Raw genomic sequence first — 20,840 nt, forward strand, 5'->3', positions numbered from 1 at the left:
GCTGTTTCTCCCAAGAATTTTGCACCTCTTCTTAAGTGATTTTATCCAGTGAACACTTAAAGCTATAACTGATGTCATTTACGATAGGGTACTTTCACCAAGTCAGGGTCTACCTTTGGCAAGGAAGAAGGGTATCTAGAGATGAAAGGAATTATTGAGTACACTTTCCAGCATGGCCTCAGCCTCCACCTTGCTCCCCATTTCCATAGGCGGCCCTTTGCAGACTGCTACTGACAAAGCAAAAGGACAGGTTGATCCTGCGACTCGTGGAATCCAAGCTGCTTTGGAGTTCTTAAAATGTGTTGAGCTTGGGAGGCCACTCTGGCCATTTCACTTCACACAAGACCTTTAAAATTTGTAGAGAAACTCGGGCATCTAGGGTAAGGCGGCCAAGCCCAATGGAAAGGTTCTTGCCACTTTCACTTCTATTCCAGGAGGGGGCCCATAGGAAACAGAAGGCCAGGGCCTGTGAGCTTTGAGTAGGCTCATAAAAGCTGCAGGAATATGGTAGAAGGAAAGTAGGAGAAAGGCCAAGACGTTTAGACTCAGTATGTTAGGCTTCAGAGGCCTGGCTGGTGAGGATAACTATGTCCACAAAGGAAGAGAAATTGAGGTGGGGTGGGGAAGAGGCCCTAGATGGCTGACATTCCATGGAAACTTAAATGTTGGGCATCTTTTAAATTTTCTTTTTTATTATGTACTTAAATACAAAGGCAGAAGAAACTATAAATCTAGGTTGATTGTTTGAAAAAAAGAACATTAAATTTAATCCACCACAAAACCACTCTTTCCCTCTAATTTGTGTTTCCAATGTATTCATTAGTGATGCCCTTTTTTTTTTCCATCTCTAGGCAGCAAGGCTGACACCCAGGCCCCCCAGGACCACAGGATAAATAGAAGCTCTCCCTTTCAACAAAATAAAGCAATTCACTACATTGGCCAGGCCTGAAATGTTAGGCACTTCTGGGGAAAAGCAATATAACAAAATGGTTATCTGGCCCTGGCATTCCCCTCCACAAGATGGAGCGGTCATTTCCGTGCCCACGGGCACCTTGGTTGGATGTGAACTTTGCTCCCAGCCAATCTGCTCACTATTCTGACTGGTCAGCATATCTGCAAAGCAAGATCTTTTCTATTCTCATCCACTAGTGCAGCTTAGTATTGCTTTTCCTTCCATTACAAGCCAGTGGCTAAGCCTACCTACATAAAAATGTTCTGCAGAACCTGGGTTGGTTTATCATCTCATTAGTTTCTTTACCCTTGACTGCTAAAAAAGTTTAAAAATTTATTAAAATATAGAGAGATCCAGATAAGAATCCAAAGATCCAGACACAACCCATCCTCCCTCCTCATACTCCTCAGCAACCCTCGTCCCTCAGGGCTTTTTCCACTCCACCGCATAGAGGTCTCCCCTCTTCTGGCTGAGAACAGGAATCTGCTGGCGTATTTCCACCAATTTCTTCAGGTCTGTAAGAAAAGCAAGTTCTGTTAGGAAAGCACCCGAGGGGGCTCCCAGGGCGAGTCCTGGTCTGGACTAGACTACAGGACAGGGTGTCCCAGCCCCGTGCTCTGAGCAAGGCATCTGCATTGCTTTTGAGGGTCTTGGTGCTGCTTCTCTTTAATAAGATTATTAGTGCAAAGCCTCTGTACTCTGAGCGTGTGCCAGGCTGTCCACAGGGTGCTTGGCAGGAGCTGCTGAGGGCTGCCCCACCGAAGAGGGATTCGGCTGCTTCTGTCTGGCCCCGGAGGGCAGAGCAGGAGCAAAGAGGCGTGCTCGGGCTGGCTGTCAGGACAAAGTTTTATAACAGTATTATTCCTGGACAAAAGGAGAATGGTCTGTAGCCTGAGTGACCACTGGCTGCTCCGTGAGAGTCAGCGGGCCTGGGCGGCTTCCGCTTCTCCTGCGCCTCAGTTTACCACCTCTTTCCTGGAAGGCAGGAGGCAGCTCCCCAGGAGTTGAATGAAGTCATGAGTTTCGAGTCACAGTTGGGAAGAACAGAGCCAAGCTAAGTCACCGTGGAATGTGTGGAAACTGAGGTAGAGGATGAGAGGCACAGCCTGGCGCCTGGATTAGTGATGGGGGAGGCTTACCTATGTTTGCATAAACGATGGTTTCCTCGATGCCAGCCTGGGCCACGACTTCTCCCCTGAAAAATGAGCCAACACGATAAGGATGTATCTGGCTGTCATGCTCCTCCTGGGTCGGCCATCATGCTGGCCCCCAGCCTCGCGTGCCTGGGTCACACCACAGTAAGTAACACGTGCGAGGAGGCACAGAGGCCGCTTCTCACGGCACTTCTCTTTCCGACCACAGGCCAAATCCCAGAAGCAAGGCTGCCCTGGACAGTGTTCGAAACCCCTCGTCCAAGTCTGTGCCTTCTCTCCTCTTGGTAACTAACTCTTATTTAGCTGACCACGCAGTGTTTCATGGACAAATTAGACACAAGACACTAATGGACAATTCTCTTTCCTGAACATGTGGCCTGATGAATAAAACCCAATTTACATTATAACCAAAATGCACCTAAACAACCCCAGATGCATCCAAAACCATATAGTTCAGTTTTTATTTTATTCTATTTTATTTATTTGTTTGTTTGTAAGGGTTAAAATAGGGGTTTTGACAAAAATAAGAGAGCAGCTTTTAATAACTTAAGTTTTAATGAGAATATAGTAGAGTTATAAATTAATATTATCCCTTTAAGCCAGAGAAGAGAAAACTTCTAGCCACTCCCCAGCAGGGGGATCCCTGGTTCCTACTTCCTGTCACTGTGGGCTTGTTCATGTCTATACATCTCTAAGGTAAGAGGACCTCCAGGTCCCCCATTAAATTAAAAAAGGAATAAAGAATTCCTTTTTACAAATTTATTTTAAACCCTGTGTATTGGCTCCAAGGCAGAAGAGTGGTAAGGGTGGGCAATGGGGGTCAAGTGACTTGCCCAGGGTCACACAGCTGGGAAGTGTCTGAGGCCACATTTGAACCTAGGACCTCCTGTCTCTAGGCCTGGCTCTCAATCCACTGAGCCCCCCAGCTCTCCCCCTAGTTCAGTTTTTATAAAGGAAGAAATGTTTTTCTGTCACCAGGCTGATGAGAGGCAGTGCAGTACTGTGGAAAGAGCGGTGATTCTCAAGTGAGAACCTGGGCTCAAATTCTAGCTCTGAAGCTTACTGCTTTGTGTGCCCTTGAGCATGGCACAGGAGCTCCCTGGGCCACAGTAACAATGAGGAGATTAGACTAGAGGAGCTCTGAAGGCGTTCTCATGTCTAGATTTATGATCTTAGGAAAGGCTTACTACTGAGTGAGGGATTCAGAACCCATGAGGCTTGTTGCTCAAAAGTGGTGAGCCGCCTCCCAAGACGGCTGTGGTAAACTGAGGCATGTGAGAAGTGGAAGCCATCCAGTTCCACCAACTCACTCAATCAAGGTCAAGGAAAACAAGTGCCTCAGAATCCTTTAGGAATGGCATCTTGGAAGGCCGTAAGGAGCACTAACAATTCAGCTCTTTCTGACTCTCCTCCCTCACCCCCACTTTTATACTTCAAACTGCCTTCTTCCATGACTAGTAGAACACTCAGCATTTTGTAAGGGACTAGATCACTGCTTTATTTAACAAAATCCCCTCCACTCCTTTCTGCTGAGTGGAATGTTTCCTGGCCAGCAGGAGCGCCTGTGGCTAAGCCCCAAGCAAAAAGCCAGGAGGGAGGAGAATTTCTCAACTGAGCCACCCCGGGTGAGTGGCCATCCCTTCTTGTTCCAGGTCCTACCAGAGATCAGCGCTAACGTGCCATAAGAGCTGACAAAATGCTAGCAATAAGGGAATAACACAGAATCCTAAATTTAGAAGTGAAGGGACCAGAGTGATCATCTTGTTCTACTCCAGACCCCTCTTTTTAGGCAGAAAACCTGAAACCTAGAGTGGTTAAGACTCAATCAAGGCAACGATAAGTGACTACTGGGATTTGAACTCACGTTTCTAACTCCAAACTCACTCTTACCCCAGCACGGTGCTATTTCCCCAGTGTCCTTCCTGCCGGGCGCTCTGTACACAAGGGCTATATAAACTGAGTCACTATCTGAAACCTCTATGTAGAAAAGCCTCTGAGGGACAGGAATAAAAAGACTTACCAAGGACTCACCACCGTGCTGTGTCCCCAGGCAACATAGGGAGCATTTGTATCCCTGGCAGGGGAGGTGGTGGCCACAAACACCTGGTTGTCAACAGCACTAGAAAAAAAGATGAAGAGGAAGAAAAGTCAGGTCATTTTGTGAAATTCCCATCCCAGATGTTTGCATGCCGCCTTCCCCTTTAGACTGGAAGCTCCCTGAAGGCAGAGGCTGTCTTTTGCCTCTTTTTGTACCTCCAGCACTTAGCTCAGTGCCTGGTACCTAGGAGACATTTAATGCATGATAACTGATAGATAATACTGTCTTAATCCTGAGAGAGAACTCCAGGTGGCTCCTTTTTTGGCTCAACAAGAGAGAAGAGTTTTTCCTAAGACAGAACACCAAGAGACTAGACAGACCAGAGGCAACAAACTGAAATGATGCCAGAAATGATACCACAATATGGCCCTTGAACTTTCTGTCAGTGCCTTCACGCAGTGACAGTTGGCCGAGAGGAAAGCCAAAGTAAGTGGCCTGGCCATGCCTCAGACCATGCACTTCTCTTTGCTGTAAGTAATTCTGATTTATACAGGATTTTTGGAAACCAATCCTCCATATATGAATAAAACTTTGGGCTGAAGCAAGGATCCCAATGTCAGGCACTATTAGTGTCCCTGGAGCTTTTTTAGCCTCCAGTCAGGAACCCACCACCTACTCCTGCAATGAGCCATTCCATAAGCACAGGCAGCTCGCCTCACATCAAGAGAACCCAAGGCTATGGAAGAACAATGCACACTCAGACAGGCATGGATCGGTTTAGATCTGCAAAGGTGGAGAGAAAACCTGCCCCCATGAGACCCGAGGCCTGCTCCAGTGCTGGAAGAAGCACCTGCTTTGTGCAAGGGCCAAGAAGCACAACAACAAAATGAAAAACGACACTCGCCCTCCAGGAGCGGATGTTCTCTCACCCTCCGTCCCTCCCCATACCATTCCCACCTCACACGCCAGTCTCCACAGCTCCCTCTAGCTCTCTTCTTCACCCCCTGATCACAAACTGGCAAAAGGGACTTAGGAAATCTGAAACATGTCTAGAGGCAAATTTATTTAAAAAATGCTTTCCTGAGCCTCAGTTTCCTTATCTGTAAAATGAAGTTAAAAAGAAGACCTCTGATCTCCATAAGTGACTGGAGGTGCATCATCCTGTTGGTGGCGCTCTGACCCAAAGGTCCAATCAATTTACAGATACAAATAAGGACATAAAATGTGCGTGAAAACACTCCAAACACTATGAAGCACTATCCAGGGAAGTCTGGTTCTCCTGGTTATGGAAAGGCCTCCCCATCGCCTGCACCAGCTGGTGTGAGGCTGGAGGTCCTTTGGTGACATCCCATTGCAGGTAGGAAGTTGCTGGTGGATCAGCAGTCTACCAAGCTGGACATTTTTTTCAGGGGGTAAAAATCCCTAAGAGAAAGAGGCTGATTCCTCTCTTACCGGCCCCGCTGAAGCAGCTCCCAATGTGCTGGTCCAGTGGTCATATTAAAAGCACCAGGATACACCAGCAGCTGGCAACCTGAAAGAAACAGGTATGAAAGATGGTGCCAAGAGGAGACAAGTGCAGTTCGTGTCACCGCTCTTCACCCAGCACATCTCATAGTCCCACACCTTAAGAAAATACCCAGCAGGGGCAGCTGGCTGGCTCAGTGAATAGAAGGCCAGCCCTGGAGTCAGGAAAGCCTCAGACACTTCCTAGCCCTTGCTGTGTGACCCTGGGCAAGTCACTTAACCCCACTGCCTAGCTCTTACCGCTCTTCTGCTTTAGAACCAATACATAGTATTGATACTAAGACATAAAGTTAGGATTTAAAAAAAAGAAAGAAAAAAAGTGGCTTAGACACAATCTATCAAAAACAAAAAACCCTTGCTTGCAATCATCACCTGCACGTTGGTGCCCCACAGAGAAGCAAAAGGGGCCAACTGCAATCTGAACCAAACTCTCTCATCTCTGAAAGATGGATTTCAATCTGAATATTAGATTATAAACTGCTTGTGAGCAGAGAGTTTGTCTGCAAGCTGTATGAGACTGTGACTTCTTACAAATTCATGAAGGATGCTAAGATATGTTAGTTACTTCTCTTTCTGGCAAAAGTTCATGGCACTGAACACATAATAGACATTCAATAAATGAATAATAAATTCAATAAATACTTGCTGATTTTTGAGGTGGCTAGGCACAGCATAAGGAAGACCTGAGTGAGTTCAAATCCATCCTCAGACACTTAGAGCTGTGTGACCTGGGTAAGTTACCTAAGCTGTCTGCCTCAGTTTTGTTGTGGGAAAACACACCCAAGTTTGCTGCAGGATCTCACCCCAAAACTTTGTTCAACTCAGAGGTCCGATGAAAAGATGTTATTTAAAGAAGTTGTTTTTAAGATGGCTTATCACCTAGGCTGGTGAAATGGCCTAAGAGCCAACAGAGCAGCCTCAGAGCTAGTGGAGTTTTCCAAACTGTAGATCAGGGTTTACATATTTATTGAGGGTCTGGTACCTCCCATTCCTGGGAAATCTACCTTTTCCAGAATAGTCCACCCACCCCTGGGTGTTCTGGGGTGTTCCAGGCAGAAAACCATGGAAAATGGGCAAAGAGGGGGAGGGTAAAAATCCAGGTAGAGGTATGTGTTGGATCTGACATATCAGAGGTGAACTTAGGGACACCAAAAAGGAAAAAGGAGCATGCGCAGGCTTGGGGGATTCCCGATTCCCCAGGACAGCCAGAGCCCTCAGTGCATGTGTCTCAGGTTTCCCCCAGTGTCCCACCTGCCATCATTAGTTAGCATAGGAGGGGTCTTGCTACCCTTCTGGAATACCCTCATCAAAGAGCACAACATAGAGAGGTACAGTACAACAGATGATTAATCACCACTAGAGGTGATTAATAATGCCTAACAATTCAGAATCCAGGTAAATACAGAACATTATAAAGCAATTTATAAGACACAGCAGCACAAAGGACAGAACCATTATGAGTAATTAATAATACAGATTTTGCAATTTATGCCAACTGGTGAGAAATACCAGATTTCAGAATGTGAAGGTCCTGCTTCTATCACTGCCCATCTTTTCCCCACCTCTATCAGTTTCCTCAACTGTAAAATGGAAACAATAACAGTCCCTATCTCCTGGGGTTACTGTGAGCATCAAATGAGATAATAATTGTTTGATTTTTAACCCTTACCATCTGTCTGAGAATTGATATTATATATCAGTTCTAAAGCAGAAGAGCAGTAAGGGGTAAGTAATTGGGGTTAAGTGACTTACCCAGGGCCACACAGCTACTGAAGTCACATTTGAACCCAGGACCTTTTGTCTCCAGGTCTAGAGCTCTATCCTCTAAGCCACCTGGCTACCTCGACTTTGTGACTTTTCTCAGGCTCATCAGCACTATCAGCATCACTAGTCTTATACTCTGGGGCCATTATTAATAACCAAATAGTGTTAATGAAACAAAGAGAAGCCCTGCTTAGACAGCAGACATGACATGTTACAAGTGAGGCCTCCAGATAGAGGCTGATGCAGGAGATCATGTTTGTCAAAAAACAAAGTAATGATTTACGCTGATGCTTTTTTTTTATGGACACATTGCCGTAAGACTTTACACCCACTTGGGAAAATGGCACAGATTTAGTGGATAATGAAAAATGTTTACTTTACATATTTTCCTACCTTTATTTTTTTTATCGCCTATCACGTAGACCTGAATTCTCATGTGTTGAGTTTATGTAAAACAAGGCCTTACTGTGCTTGTTAACTGATCAAGGACTTACTGAGGCTTAGACAAATTCCAAGGCCAAAACTCAAGGCCCCTATTAGGCATTTTATCAGCAACAGCAAAACGTCCTTACCTCTTTGAGAGTAGACTTGTGCAAGTTCAGCAAAGCGCATGTCATAGCAGATCCCCACACCCACTTTGCAGTAAGCTGTTTCTCAGACAAAAGATATAGACAAAAAGTTAGTGTCATGAAGCAAAGGGAAGCATAACAATAAATTATTTAATATTCATTTGTTATATGATAATTAATGCTTTTATTATTATATATAATTTGATTCTTATATCATTATGTGATTATTAATGGAGAGGGGGGTTGTATTCCGGTAAGAGAATAGGATTTGGAGTCCAGCTTCAGGAGGCCTATTCACCCAAATGTGCCCCAGCTTGTCCCTAGGGGTGTTTTAAACTAGAGATTATGACCTAGGTTAAAAAAAATTTTTTTCCCCTTTACAGTATCTGTGTTTTATTTTTATGCATTTAGAATCATCCCAACAAGAGGCCCATAGGCTTCACCAGACTGCCAAAAGGGTTCATGACACTAAACCCTTAGTCTATAGGATCCTGGACAACCTCAATCTCCCCCGATTGAATGTAAGCCCCCTGAGGACAGGGACAGTTTCATTTTAAAATGTGTAATATCAATGTCTAACATAGTACTTAGCACATAAGAACTTAAATGCTTTTTTCTTTTTTTTTAAACCCTTACCTTCCATCTTAGAATCAATACTATATATTGGTTCCAAGGCAGAAGAGTGATAAGGATAGGCAATGGGGGTCAAGTGACTTGCCCAGGATCACACAGCTAAGAAGTGTCAGAGGTCAGATTTGAACCTAGGACCTCCTGTCTGTGGACCTGGCTTTCAATTCACTGAGCCACCCAGCTGCCCCCCCTTAAATGCTTCTTGACTCAATTTAAAACACGGGGTTAGGGACACAAAATAGTCCTCAGATTGCTAGATTGCTACCAGGACTATACTAGACCTCTAAATTAAAATTGCTTGCCCTTTTTGTTATAAAATGAAGATGATGTACAAATAGCAAAATGACCTTAATTTTGCTCCTCTCATGAGTCCTAAATTATGCCTTTCTAGAGGGAGTGGGCCTGGATATTAGTGAGAAGCTGAAATCAATAGCCTGACTCCCAGATCAGTTCTCTAACTATTATTCCAGGCTGTCTTTACCATTCACATATTACTAACAAGGTTTTATGAAATAACTTACTTTGGTGTTAGGGAAAACATGCCTGGAATTGGAGTAAGCAGGCCTGGATCAGAATGTTGTTGCCTCTATTTCCTAGCTTTGTAACCCTGAGCAAATTGCTTTTCTCTGGGTCTCAAATCTCATCTGTAAAGTAAAGGTGTTGGACCAGAACAGCCCCCTTCCAACTCTGAAGTAGGAGTCTATCTTTTGGAGAAAAACCTAGTTTGGTGTTGGGAAAATATGTTGACCAATCATCTAAGAAACACTGCATCAGGACTAAGTCCACATGGGCTACCATAAAACCAAGCCGGGGATGGAGGCATTGCTGTTCTTTGCTGGCAAAGTGGGCTAGAGAGAGGCAACCCAAAGGTGAAGGTCACACTTCACTCTGGTACGTACGGGTTTCAAAAATGGAGAAACTGTCACCAGCGCTCAATGTTTCTGATTCTTGGAATCGAATCCTTCCAGGAACATCAACGTCGAACAAGTGAATCTATCTCAAAAATAATTAGTATGGTTACCAAGGAATGCTCACAAGTCTTCAAAAATTGATATTTTACACACAAGAATATTTGGAGTTGTGGAAAAACCCACAGGGATGTCTATATCCCTCCCAGTAGGTCTTATGCAGTGGCTGAAGGACTGCATTATTTTTCATCTAGAACAAAGATCTGATCATGTCACTTCTCTATTCCCTAGTCTTCAGTGGCTCTCTATTTGCCTTTATACCATGTATTGCTTCCAAGGCAGACAAGTGGCAAGGGCTAGGTAATGGGGGTTAAGTGACTTGCCCAAGGTCATATAACTAGGATGTGTCTGAGGCCATATTTGAATCTAGGAATTCCCATCTTTGGGCCTGGCAGCTGTCCCCTTCTCTTTCTCTTGAAACTAAATTACATTGGGGGGAGGAAGAAGAAACTACTTTGCATCCTTTTATATATCCTTTATGCTTATTTGGAAATATGCTGTACTATTCTCCCATCCTGTCTCAGTAGAAAATAAGCTTCCTGATTCCATTTCTGTTTTTGCATCCTATCCATTTCTCAACCCCTGACTGTAAAAGAAGACCCTTAGCTAAGAATGCCTCACCTGAATTTATCAAAAACGTTTTAACTGCCAAATCCAACAACTTTCTCTCAACCCTCTTCCTCTTTGATCTGTGACACAGTCATGACTCCATTCTGCCCTCTCCTTACTTCTGTGGCATTGTTCTCCTGGCAAGACTCCTCACTTGTTGAGCCCTCCTTGGTTTCCCCAGCATGGTTGTTCTCTGATTCCTATCCCTCAAGGATATGTGTGTCCACCAGAAGCTCTGATCTGGCTCCTATTCACTTTTCTCTCTCTTCTTTCTTCATGATCTTATTCTCCTCAATGAGGGGCTCAAGTACCATCCATTCACAAATCAGCCCCAAATCTATACATCCTGCCTTAATGTCCTTCCTGAATTCTAGCCCTCTTAGTGCATACAGTTCAACATAACCAAGGTGGAACTCCTGATCTTTCTCCTCAACTCAGTCCTCCTTTCAGAGCCCCACCATGCTCTTAAGTCCCTTGGATTTCTCACCTAGGACTGGCTAAAGGATCTAGGAATATTTAACCTATGGAAAAATGTAGAGAACACGCTAGCTTTCTACAAGTATTTGAAGGGATATCATGGGAAGGAGGGATTAGACTTATTCTACTTGGCCCCACTTGAAAAAAACAAATTTAGGTGAAATGTCAAGGGAGAGCTTCCCTGAAATCAGAGCAGTGGAATGGCATGCCTGGTGTGGAAATGCATCCTCCATACTTGAAGGTCTTCAAACAGCAGATGGATGACCATTTCTCAGGAATGTTATAAGAAAGATTCCTTTTGTATATGAGTCAAACTAGATGGCCAATAAGATCCCTTCCCACTCTCAAATTCTGTCATCCAGTCAACTCTTCTCTCCACTTCACCCCAAATATCCAGTCAATTGTGAAGTCTGGTTCATGCTTCCTCTAAAGTCCCATTTCTTGCATCCCTCTTCTCTTCTCTTGACCCACAAGTCCACCAACCTTCTTCAGACTGTTTGCTTCCAGTCTCTCCTCTGCAATCCACATCCTCCCCACAGCTGTTAAAATAATCTCCATCCATGTAAAATATTGTCAGATGACTCTCCTCAACAACTTTCAGTACCTTTCAAAAGTCTTTAGAATAAAAACTGCTTGGTACAGCACTGAACACAGTCTACAAAATGGACCCATGGCTTTGCTGCTCTAGCTCCCTCACGAATTGCTTTTCCTAAAGATTACAGTTCTTTCCACATGAAATAAATAACTTTATTTGAAATATCCCATCTTTTTCTGGCAGGCATGCTTCTAAATTATTTGAGCTTTTCTGCTCGTCTGAGTTCCACCACCATGCCCATCCTATTGCACACATTGTTCATTGTCTTAGATGTTTCTAGGTACAGCTTTGCATTTGCTTGTACACCTATTGGATTCCAACTCCTTCCACTAGAATGCAAGCTTATAGAACACTGTGTTTTTGTTTTTATATTCCCAGCAGTGAATAGGCATTTTATTCTATAATCAACTACATGATCTCTCACACCTACAGCCTTCCCTTACTTAGCCAAAACTCCAATTCAGGACTAATTAAAAAACTGATTCCTGAGTAGTCTCCATTTCCAATTCTTCCTCTCCAAAACTATCCTCCACAGAGCTGGCAAACTGAGAAAACTAAAGCACAAGGCTATCTCATTCCCCTGCTGAAGGAACTGTAATGATTCCTTATTCCCTCTAGGGTAAAATGATGCTCCCTCATGCCTGAAATGTTTTCCTTTTTCACTATCTATTGTTAATCTCACTTCCCTTTAAACTTTGTAATTATTTTGCTTATTTCTTGTATTTAATTACATTTATTTATATTGCTGTTCCCCATCTCACCCCATGAACAAGGAAAGCACCTGGGGGAGGCAGGGATTATCACCTTTTGTCCTCTTAGCCCTACAACCTAACACACTACAGACACTTAATAGTTACTTCTTGAAATGAACTAAATTTCCCCTGCCAAATTCCTCAGAAAGATTGTGTGTCCTTATAGCCAATCCACTGTTTCCACGTCTTCTAATCTGGCTTCCAACCTCTGACACTTCTCTCCAGAATTCTGAATACTTTCGTCCCTACTAAGTCCTTTACTGCTGCAGTCTCTAGTTCTGCTGACTTCCTCCTGGTCCTCCTACCTCTCTGACCACTCCTGCTCGATCATCCTCTCATCTCTTTAGGTGTGGGTATTCTACAAGTCTGCCCCAGGAGGTTGTTTTTGTTTTTTTTTTTTTTTAAATGCTTTTTCCATCAATGATCTCAATAGGTTCATGTAATACAACCATAAAGATTACTCCCAAATTTGTATATCCAGCCCTTACCTCTTCCCTGAATTCCAATCTCACTTCACTGATCAACTGCTAGATATCTTTACCTGAGGTCCTGAAGACATTTAAATTAAACTCAATCACCACTTATTAAGTCTTTTCTATGTGCAAGGCACTGGGCACAGAGACAAAAAGAAACAGCAGCCAATAAGGACGAGTGAAACTTAACCACATCCTTTACCTTTCTATGCTTTGTCAGTAGACTTCCATCAGGACCATACACAGTACAGGTGTTGTAAAATTTCCCATCATCCTTTTCGGGAATGGAACCTTTCATTAAGAGAAAAAACATATACTTATACATATAATCACCAAAGTTTTCTGAACATAGCAAGTCAGTCTTTAAATTCCTTGTGGAAAATGATTAATGGCTTATCAATATTTTCTGATGTGCCAAAATAAGACTATTTGATTACATACTTTTCAAAGTGCTATTTCTCAGTACACACACACACACACACACACACACACACACACACACACACACACATAAATATGTACTTCCAGAAATCAGTTCCTATATGTATGAGAAACAGTATCAGGGCAGGTGCCAAAAATAGGTTTAAAAGAATCCACAGGATCCTTAATTTAAACTTTAACCCTTAAGCAATTAGATGTAAACTTGTGGCATTAGCCTGGAGATAGGAATTCTAGCTCCCAACCTAATTTCATCTAGCCTGGGGCAGTTAGGTGGCTCAGTAGATAGAGAGCCAGGCCTAGAGTCAGGAAGATCTGGGTTTAAGTCTGCCCTCAGGTACTTTATACTTATGTGACCCTGGGCAAAGCCATTTAACTGCAACTGCCTATCCCATAGTGCTCTTCTGCCTTGGAACAGATACTTAGACAGAAGATAAGGGTTTAAAAAAAATTCATCTGGTTTGTGGGACAAATAGGAAGAAGCAGGATTTTCATTGAGGCCTCCTGAGTCTTGAAAATCAAATCTTTAATAGCAATATCCCAAAGGGCCACACAATAGGGATGTGATTCCATAAAAGTCTGATTCATTGTGTTTGTTTCTCTTTTCAAATAAATGAAATGTTTTATTAAAAAAAACAATGATGAAATCAATACTACTAGCTAAATTTACTTATTAACTAGTTTTATTTAAATGAATTAACTTCAACCTACAAAAATCAACAATTTTTAAGTTCCTCCCTTTAGGTTCCTATCAGAAATCATTTGTCTATTTTCATTCACTCATTCTATTATATGGTTAGTGGGAAGTCTAGTCTTCTGATTCTACGTTTTTAAAAATCTGGCATGGGCGGGGAGGGGAGCAGCTAGATTGATTCTAAGACAGAAGGTAAGGATTTAAAAAATAAAAATAAAATCTGGCATGATTTCATCAAGGTCTTTCCAGATTTGTTTTGCTTCTAAGATAGTTTCTAGCATTAAATCCACAATCCTAGGATTTCTTTGTATTCCCCTTGTCCGTTTTGAAAGCATTATGGTATTCCATCACCACAATTTAATTTAACCCTAGTTTTGTAGATCTGGGTCATTTCTAAGTTTTTTTCATTTACACATATAATGCTATGAAAAATTTTCAACAGATTGTAAATGAAGGATGGTCAACAGGTATGATTATTTTTGCAAGTTTTGCTGCCAGACTGCTCTCCCAAAAAGGTTTTAAAAATTAGAATTTCATCAGTAATGAATAAATGAATGTGCCTGTTCTTCCATATAATCATCAACATTAGGTTTCATTTCTTTTCTCTCATATCTGCCTTTCACCCTTAACTGGGCATAACCAATAATTTTTTTAAATTATTGGATTTATTGAACCAAATCTTACATTGATTATTCTTAATTTTAAAAGTAGAGCAAATAATCTGCCATGGTGGCACAATGGAAAAAAGCATTGGTTTTTTTAGACCAGGTTTGACTCTGTCATTCTGTGTAAACATGGGCAAGCTAGTGAACCTCTTTAGAGCTCAGTGTCCTTACCTGCAAAATAGAGATAATATCTATACTGCTATCCATTTCGTATGCTCAAATGGATTTATGATCTCATTGATCTGGGATACAAAATTACAACCCATCCATGTTTCTCTTTCTTGAAAACTCATCACATGTAACATATATAACACATAACATCAAACATAGAACTATAAAACTCACATGCACATGGAAGTTGTGAAGAAAGTGCTTTGTGAACCTTAAAATGTTGCATAAATGAGGGCTAGTATTATACTAAAGAGAATTTAAAAAAAAATTTTTTTTTCAAAAAACCTCCCCAAATAAACAAACCTAAGTTAACATTTAACTTACTTATGTGGCCTTCAAAAGGAAAGTTTCTTTATCCTTCACCTTAGAGGCCCCACAACACAGATATATTGGACATACTCTGATGTGATCTACTAATAAATATGCCAAACATCAATCATTTTCAGAAAATTATTTTTGTAATGCTTAGAAACATGTCCACTGGAAAACCCATGCTATAGAAAACTTTGTCTTCAACATTATTTTTTGTTGGAGGTAGGGGAAAAGAGAGAAACTCCAAATTATTTTTTTTTATACCAGAAAACAAGAATGATAAAAACAAAAATCCCTTAAGAACCACAACCAGGTGGGACAACACCCATGTGAGCATGAACTTAACCCCCCCCCCCCACCACCACCAAATGAATCCTTATAGAAATATATAGCCAAGAGGCCCCAGAAAGCTACCTCCAATGAGATAAACTTGGCATTCCTTGGCTAACATAGAAAGCTGTTCTGTGGTTTCACCGGGGATTGTCTCTGCATATTCAGGAAAGAAGTTTGTGCCATAGGGAGAATTAAAGCATTCCTAGAAGTGAGGAAGGAGAAAGGAAAAAAAAAAAAAAGATGTTAAAGCCCCTCTGTCATCCCAAGAAAGTGGTTGCTTCCAGATCTGTTTACCCTTGAAGGAAACAGTGTCTTCTGGAAAAGTGCCAGCTCCCACTAGTCCTTCAGGACAGCAGCCACATCGAAACTGAAGATCTGACCCATTCACAACAAAATAAGCCCATAGTCCAGGGCTTACCTAGCTGATCAACAAAGAAACAGACTGAACTCTCTCAACAAAGTCTCTCAGCAAAGGAAAACCAGACAGATCTAAAAGAGTTTTATTGCCGAGATCATCCAATCTTTGGATCTTAAAGAGGTTATAGGCTCCATGCATAAGGACTGAGACTCACCCATAGCCTTTAAATTATGAATCTTAAGTAATGAACTAAAACTGAATTTTATGATTTGAAGAAGTAACTGTACCATGAGCCACCCCTCTGGGCTTCCTTCCAGTGCTATGAAAAATGAAGGAATTAAACAAGGTAATCTTTAAGGTTCTTTTCACAGTAAATATTCTGTGACTTCATGTTTCTTGAGATAAGAGAACTGCTCTCATGACTGTCAAAAAATTCCCTTTTGTGGGTTCTTCCTCACATCTCACCCATATAAATACTGACATGAGTAAATATGTGTACAAATCTGGCTCAACTATGAGAGGGAGATGAAAGGAGAGAGAGAGGAGAGAGTTTAGCCTTTATAGCACAAATGTGGCTACAAATCAGTTCACAACCTATTGAAAATATTTGTGCTATAAAGGCTAGTTTTTTAAAAAAAAAGACTTTGTCAAAGGTACTCTTAATGTCTGATGTGAAAGGGGCTTCTGGGTGGCTCAGGAGATACAGCCAGGTGTGGAGATGAGAGAGTCTGGGTTCAAATTTGGTCTGACACTTCATAGCTATGTGAACTGAAATGCATGATGAGAATCAAAATTTTAGTAGTTATGTAATTCACAGAAGAGATGCTCCCTATATACTTACGGGAAGAGATATAATTTTGGCTCCTTGGTTTGCTGCCTCTTTGATAAAGTCACAGGCTCGACTCAGATTATCTGACTTGACAGAAGATACACGAAGCTGGATGAGGGCCAAACGAAACTCTAAGAACACCAATAAAGAAAAATGAATGCTAGAGAAGGTTTAACATACATGTAAGGCATAGAACTTCTAGACAGAATAGAAAAACCGTGAACAACTTCCCCTTACTCTCACCTCCAGCCCCTTTGGCTCAAGCCAAAGTATTCATAATTCTTATCACTAGAGATTTGTTCCTTTGGGTTAAAATGGGGATAATAACAGCACCTAGTTTATAAGGTTTTCAAGATATTAAGGAATCCCTTCCCCATATACCAAAGGATCATAGTTATCATCATAGCCAGAAGGACCTAAGAAGCCAACTAGTCCAACTCTCATTTTATAGATGAAGGAAACTGAGACTTGGAGGTAATAAGTGACTTGTTCACATAATTAGTGATATTTTTAGAAAAATAATTAGTGAGAGAGCCAGGATTCTTCCCTGGGTCCACTGATTCCAAATGCAGTTTTTTTCTACCACATCATACAAAATCTGACATTCCTGAGAGAAACACCATATTAGGCCAGCAACACTTTTATTTGAGGCATGGTACAAGAGATACCACCTATGGAGGATGATCTCTTTTGTTTGGGGCCCTAGTCCTAGAAATAGGAAACTTAGATGCTCTAATCATCTGTTTTCCCAGTTATGCAAAGGGGAGAGAGAAATTTTTTGCCATTTGTGAAAGTTTTAGAATTTAATTGAAAAGGAAATAAATAGAAAATAAAGCCTGGGATAACTTTTATGGTGAGCAATAACCAGTTATGGGTCCTAGCATCATATTTAAAGATTTTACTACATAATTTTGGGCTAACAAACCAAGGTTTATTTCAGGTTCTACAGATACCTTCTTGCTTTTGGTTGTTTTGGGTCTTTTTCCTTCATGATATCCCCTACCATAGGACTTTGTCTGAAGTATAGCCTCATGATCATTTCAATTTCTAAAAGTTACTCTTCTTTAGAACTGCATTTCCCATCATTGTGAGCTCCTAGAAGTCTGGGACTATCTATTGCCTCTTTTTATATCCCCAGCACTTAGCACAATTAATAAATGTTTATTGTCTATGGCCACAGACACTTCTTAGCTGTGTGACCCTGGGCAAGTCACTTAACCCCAAATGCCTAGGCCTTTCCACTCTTCTGCCAGGGAACCAATACATAGTACTGATTCTAAGCTGATTCTAAGATGGAAGGTAAGGGTTAAAAAAAAGTTTTTTAAAAAACCCAACTGAAAGTGACTTGCCTCAAATCACACTTGTGGTAATTAGAACAACCATTACTTGAAGCCAGAACCTCTGACTCTAAAGTCAGGTTACAGATAAGAAACTACTCAAAATTAAATTCTCAACAAAGCCAAGACAAAGCATCCAGATCTCTTGATGTTATCCTGAATCTTTTTTTTTTTAATTTTTTTTTTTAACCCTTGTACTTCGGTGTATTGTCTCATAGGTGGAAGATTGGTAAAGGTGGGCAATGGGGGTCAAGTGACTTGCCCAGAGTCACACAGCTGGGAAGTGGCTGAGGCTGGGTTTGAACCTAGGACCTCCTGTCTCTAGGCCTGACTCTCACTCCACTGAGCTACCCAGCTGCCCCCTGAATCTTAACAAAATGCCTTTTATGAAAGACTTAGCTAAGGCCCTGTTTGAATATGGCTAGGACCTCATTTCTGAGTTCTCTTCAATATATCAATCAAGTATTCATTAAGTGCCTACTATGTACTATGCCCTGGACTAGTGCTGAAGATACAAAGTACAAAAAAAAATAAACAATTACTCTCTGCAAGGAACTTACACTTTAATGGGGAAGAAATACAAATATATCTATAAACACAACATAAATATAAAGTGAATAAATACAAGTATATATACAAACAGTTAAATACAAGATAGTTTGGGATGGAAGGCACTAGCAGTTGAGAGATCAGGAAAGTCCTCATGCAGCTTGAGCTATATCTTAAAGGAAAAGCTCAGCTTTCAGGAATCACAGAATGAACATTCCATCTAGCTCAACCAGGAGTGGGCTGGAGTCAGCTCTAATCAGTTTGCACAATTAAATTTTCAGTGTGAGCATCTATAATACAGAAATTAACCAATTAGGTATTGATTTACCATTTTGTTGATTGTTAAGATGAGTTAATAATGCAGATGAAAAATTTTTAAGTATGTACATACATTTTTTTTTCTTGAAAAGCCCAGTTGTAAAACATTTACCAGAGTATCCCTCAGCCTAACCTATAAATGATAACAGATAGAAAACCTGGCCTAGAACAGGGTAGTAAGGTAGTGATAGCATGAGCTTGGTTGCTTCCCCTCAAACGGTACCCACTCAGAAAACACAGCTCCCTACATCTTCAAGGTTTGTACAATATTTACATCCTTTGTCAAAGAGCAGTTTTGGGAAGCTGGACTTTAGTAGGTCTAAGTATGAAAATGAGGGAGATTCTTCAATTATTTTCTAGAGAACACAAAGTCCAGAAGTTTTTCATCTTCACGTGGCAATAATGTTACTGATTAACATCTAAAAACAACAAATAGGATAAAGAATTACATGAAGTTATCAAGAAGCAAACATTGTCAAGGAAAATATTCAGAACAAGTTTTTCAGCATTCTCCCAAACACAAAAATGTCACAATCTGTAGAAACTTAAACTATTATTAAGAATAGTTTAAGAACCATAAATGCTATTCTAGCTTGGGCTGACTTTAGAAATTTCAATTTTGCAAGTCACTAGGGAAAGAAACAGGTTGCCCTTCTTTTTGCACAACTTCTTCCTAATCAATTAGACATTTATAAATTATCTTCAATGTGCAAGAGAGGTCTGAAGGACACAAAGACAAGAAGATATGGACTGCTTACACTTTATTCTAAAGTAGATTTTAAATCTTTATTTAATCCAAACTAAATTTTTTAGTTCCTTTTCACTAATTTTCCTTATCCCAGACTCTCAAAATCTCCCAATCATTGCTTCATCCTTTTCTGCCCTTCTGGGGAAATATTAGTCTATACCCTAAAGCCATGGAGTTGTTGAGTGTTCTGAACCGTAATAGAAACACCATAATAGTCACATTTTCAGAGACCCCCAAAAGGAAATGATTACAGAGAAAATGTCACTAGATCTGGAATAGGAGGGGCCTATTAAGTTCCTGTTCTACTACTTAGACCTGGTGAGTTACCTAACCCACAAAAAGGCCACAAATAGGCCTTACCTTATATGTAATACAAGGCAGTTGGCCTAGATAAATTCTAAAGATCTTTCCATCTCCATGTGTTAGTTCTTTTAAATTTGTTATTTTTTGGTGTCATGGGCAATCTTGTGAAGCTTCTAGGACCCTTCAATGCACAAAACCGAATACATTGAATTATAAAGAAAACCAATTATGTTGAGATAGGTATTTAAATGTTTTTTAAAAGAACATCATGGACCCCAGATTAAGAATTCCTGCATATAGAATGAAGATCATATTCTAAATAAAGACTTGATACTTGGACCTTCCACTTTTTTTTAATCCATACCTTTTCTTAGAATCGATATCAAGTATTGAAGCATTGATTCCAAGACAGAAGAGCAGTAAGGGCTAGGCAATGGGGTTTAAGTGACTTGCCCAGGGTCACACAGCTAGGAAGTACAGAGCCCAAATCTGAATCCAGGACTTTCCGTACTTAAGGAACTGGCCCAGCAAGGAGGCAGGGTAGTAGGATGCAGCCCTGACTGCCCGGATTTTCCTTTTCAGCTTAAATCTAATTCACCGGTTCCCTGGGGCATCTCCCGTCATGTTTCAGTGCTTCGATTCACTCTCCTATCTTTCTCTCTTGGGTTCCCTCCTTGGAAATCCTGGCTCTGAGACCATAAGGGTCCTTAGAGATCCTTTAGCTCAACTATCCCTTTTCTTACAAATGAGGAAACTGAGGCCCGGGGAAGGAAGGCGATTTTTCCCAGGTCACAGTTATCGGTGTCGAGGGCGGGATCTGAAGCCGAGTCTCCCGAACTCCCCAGTCTGAGCTCCCTTCCCTACGATGGGCCTCGAGGTCACCGGACAAACGGGCACAGGGGCCAGCCCAGCATGGTTCCCAGGTAGGCTCGGAGAGCAGCCCCCAGGCGCTGAGCCCCGACTGGATGGCAAGACCCTGAGCTGGAGAGCCAAGTTCGCTTCGGGGCCAGGGGGTGGGGAAGGTGGAGACCGCCCTGGGAGGCAGAGATGGAGCGGTCCCGGCCCTGCACTTACGAGCCATCGCCTTCACAGCAGGGACCATGGAGGAAAAGCCACTAAGACAGAAGAAAAGGTGGGAGCCGATGAAGCGTAAGATGACTCACGAGCTCCGAACAGGAAGCAGGAGTAGGTGACTCCGCCCCCAGACGGGAGGATCGGAAATAGACGGGCAGGGCGAAGAGGGGAGGGGCAAGGAGGGGCGGGATGAAAGGGGAATGGAG

General features: G+C 41.7%; 1 protein-coding gene across 1 annotated transcript; it reads right to left on the reverse strand.

Annotated features, from left to right (window-relative positions):
• Window positions 1-663: 663 nt before the first annotated feature.
• Window positions 664-20,754, reverse strand: NIT2 (nitrilase family member 2). Its single transcript, XM_044670127.1, has 10 exons — window positions 20,635-20,754; window positions 16,318-16,436; window positions 15,200-15,320; window positions 12,708-12,796; window positions 9,531-9,624; window positions 8,005-8,079; window positions 5,597-5,675; window positions 4,127-4,225; window positions 2,092-2,147; window positions 664-1,467 (listed from the first exon to the last, which is right to left on the reverse strand). Exons 1-10 carry the CDS (start codon window positions 20,660-20,662, stop codon window positions 1,376-1,378), a joined length of 852 nt encoding a protein of 283 aa, XP_044526062.1. The 5' UTR covers window positions 20,663-20,754; the 3' UTR covers window positions 664-1,375.
• Between the last annotated feature and the right edge of the window lie 86 nt (window positions 20,755-20,840).

Source organism: Gracilinanus agilis, chromosome 3 (genome assembly GCF_016433145.1).
Source record: "Gracilinanus agilis isolate LMUSP501 chromosome 3, AgileGrace, whole genome shotgun sequence".
Classification (NCBI taxonomy): Eukaryota; Metazoa; Chordata; class Mammalia; order Didelphimorphia; family Didelphidae; genus Gracilinanus; species Gracilinanus agilis.

Excerpts from the sequence above, each read along its gene's own strand:
- NIT2 (XM_044670127.1), bottom strand. The coding sequence starts at position 20,662 with ATGGTCCCTGCTGTGAAGGCGATGGCTC. Across the intron at positions 16,437-20,634 it reads TGCTGTGAAGGCGATGGCTC|AGTTTCGTTTGGCCCTCATC; the intron begins GTAAGTGCAGGG and ends TGGTGTTCTTAG. Across the intron at positions 1,468-2,091 it reads CATCGTTTATGCAAACATAG|ACCTGAAGAAATTGGTGGAA; the intron begins GTAAGCCTCCCC and ends CTTTTCTTACAG.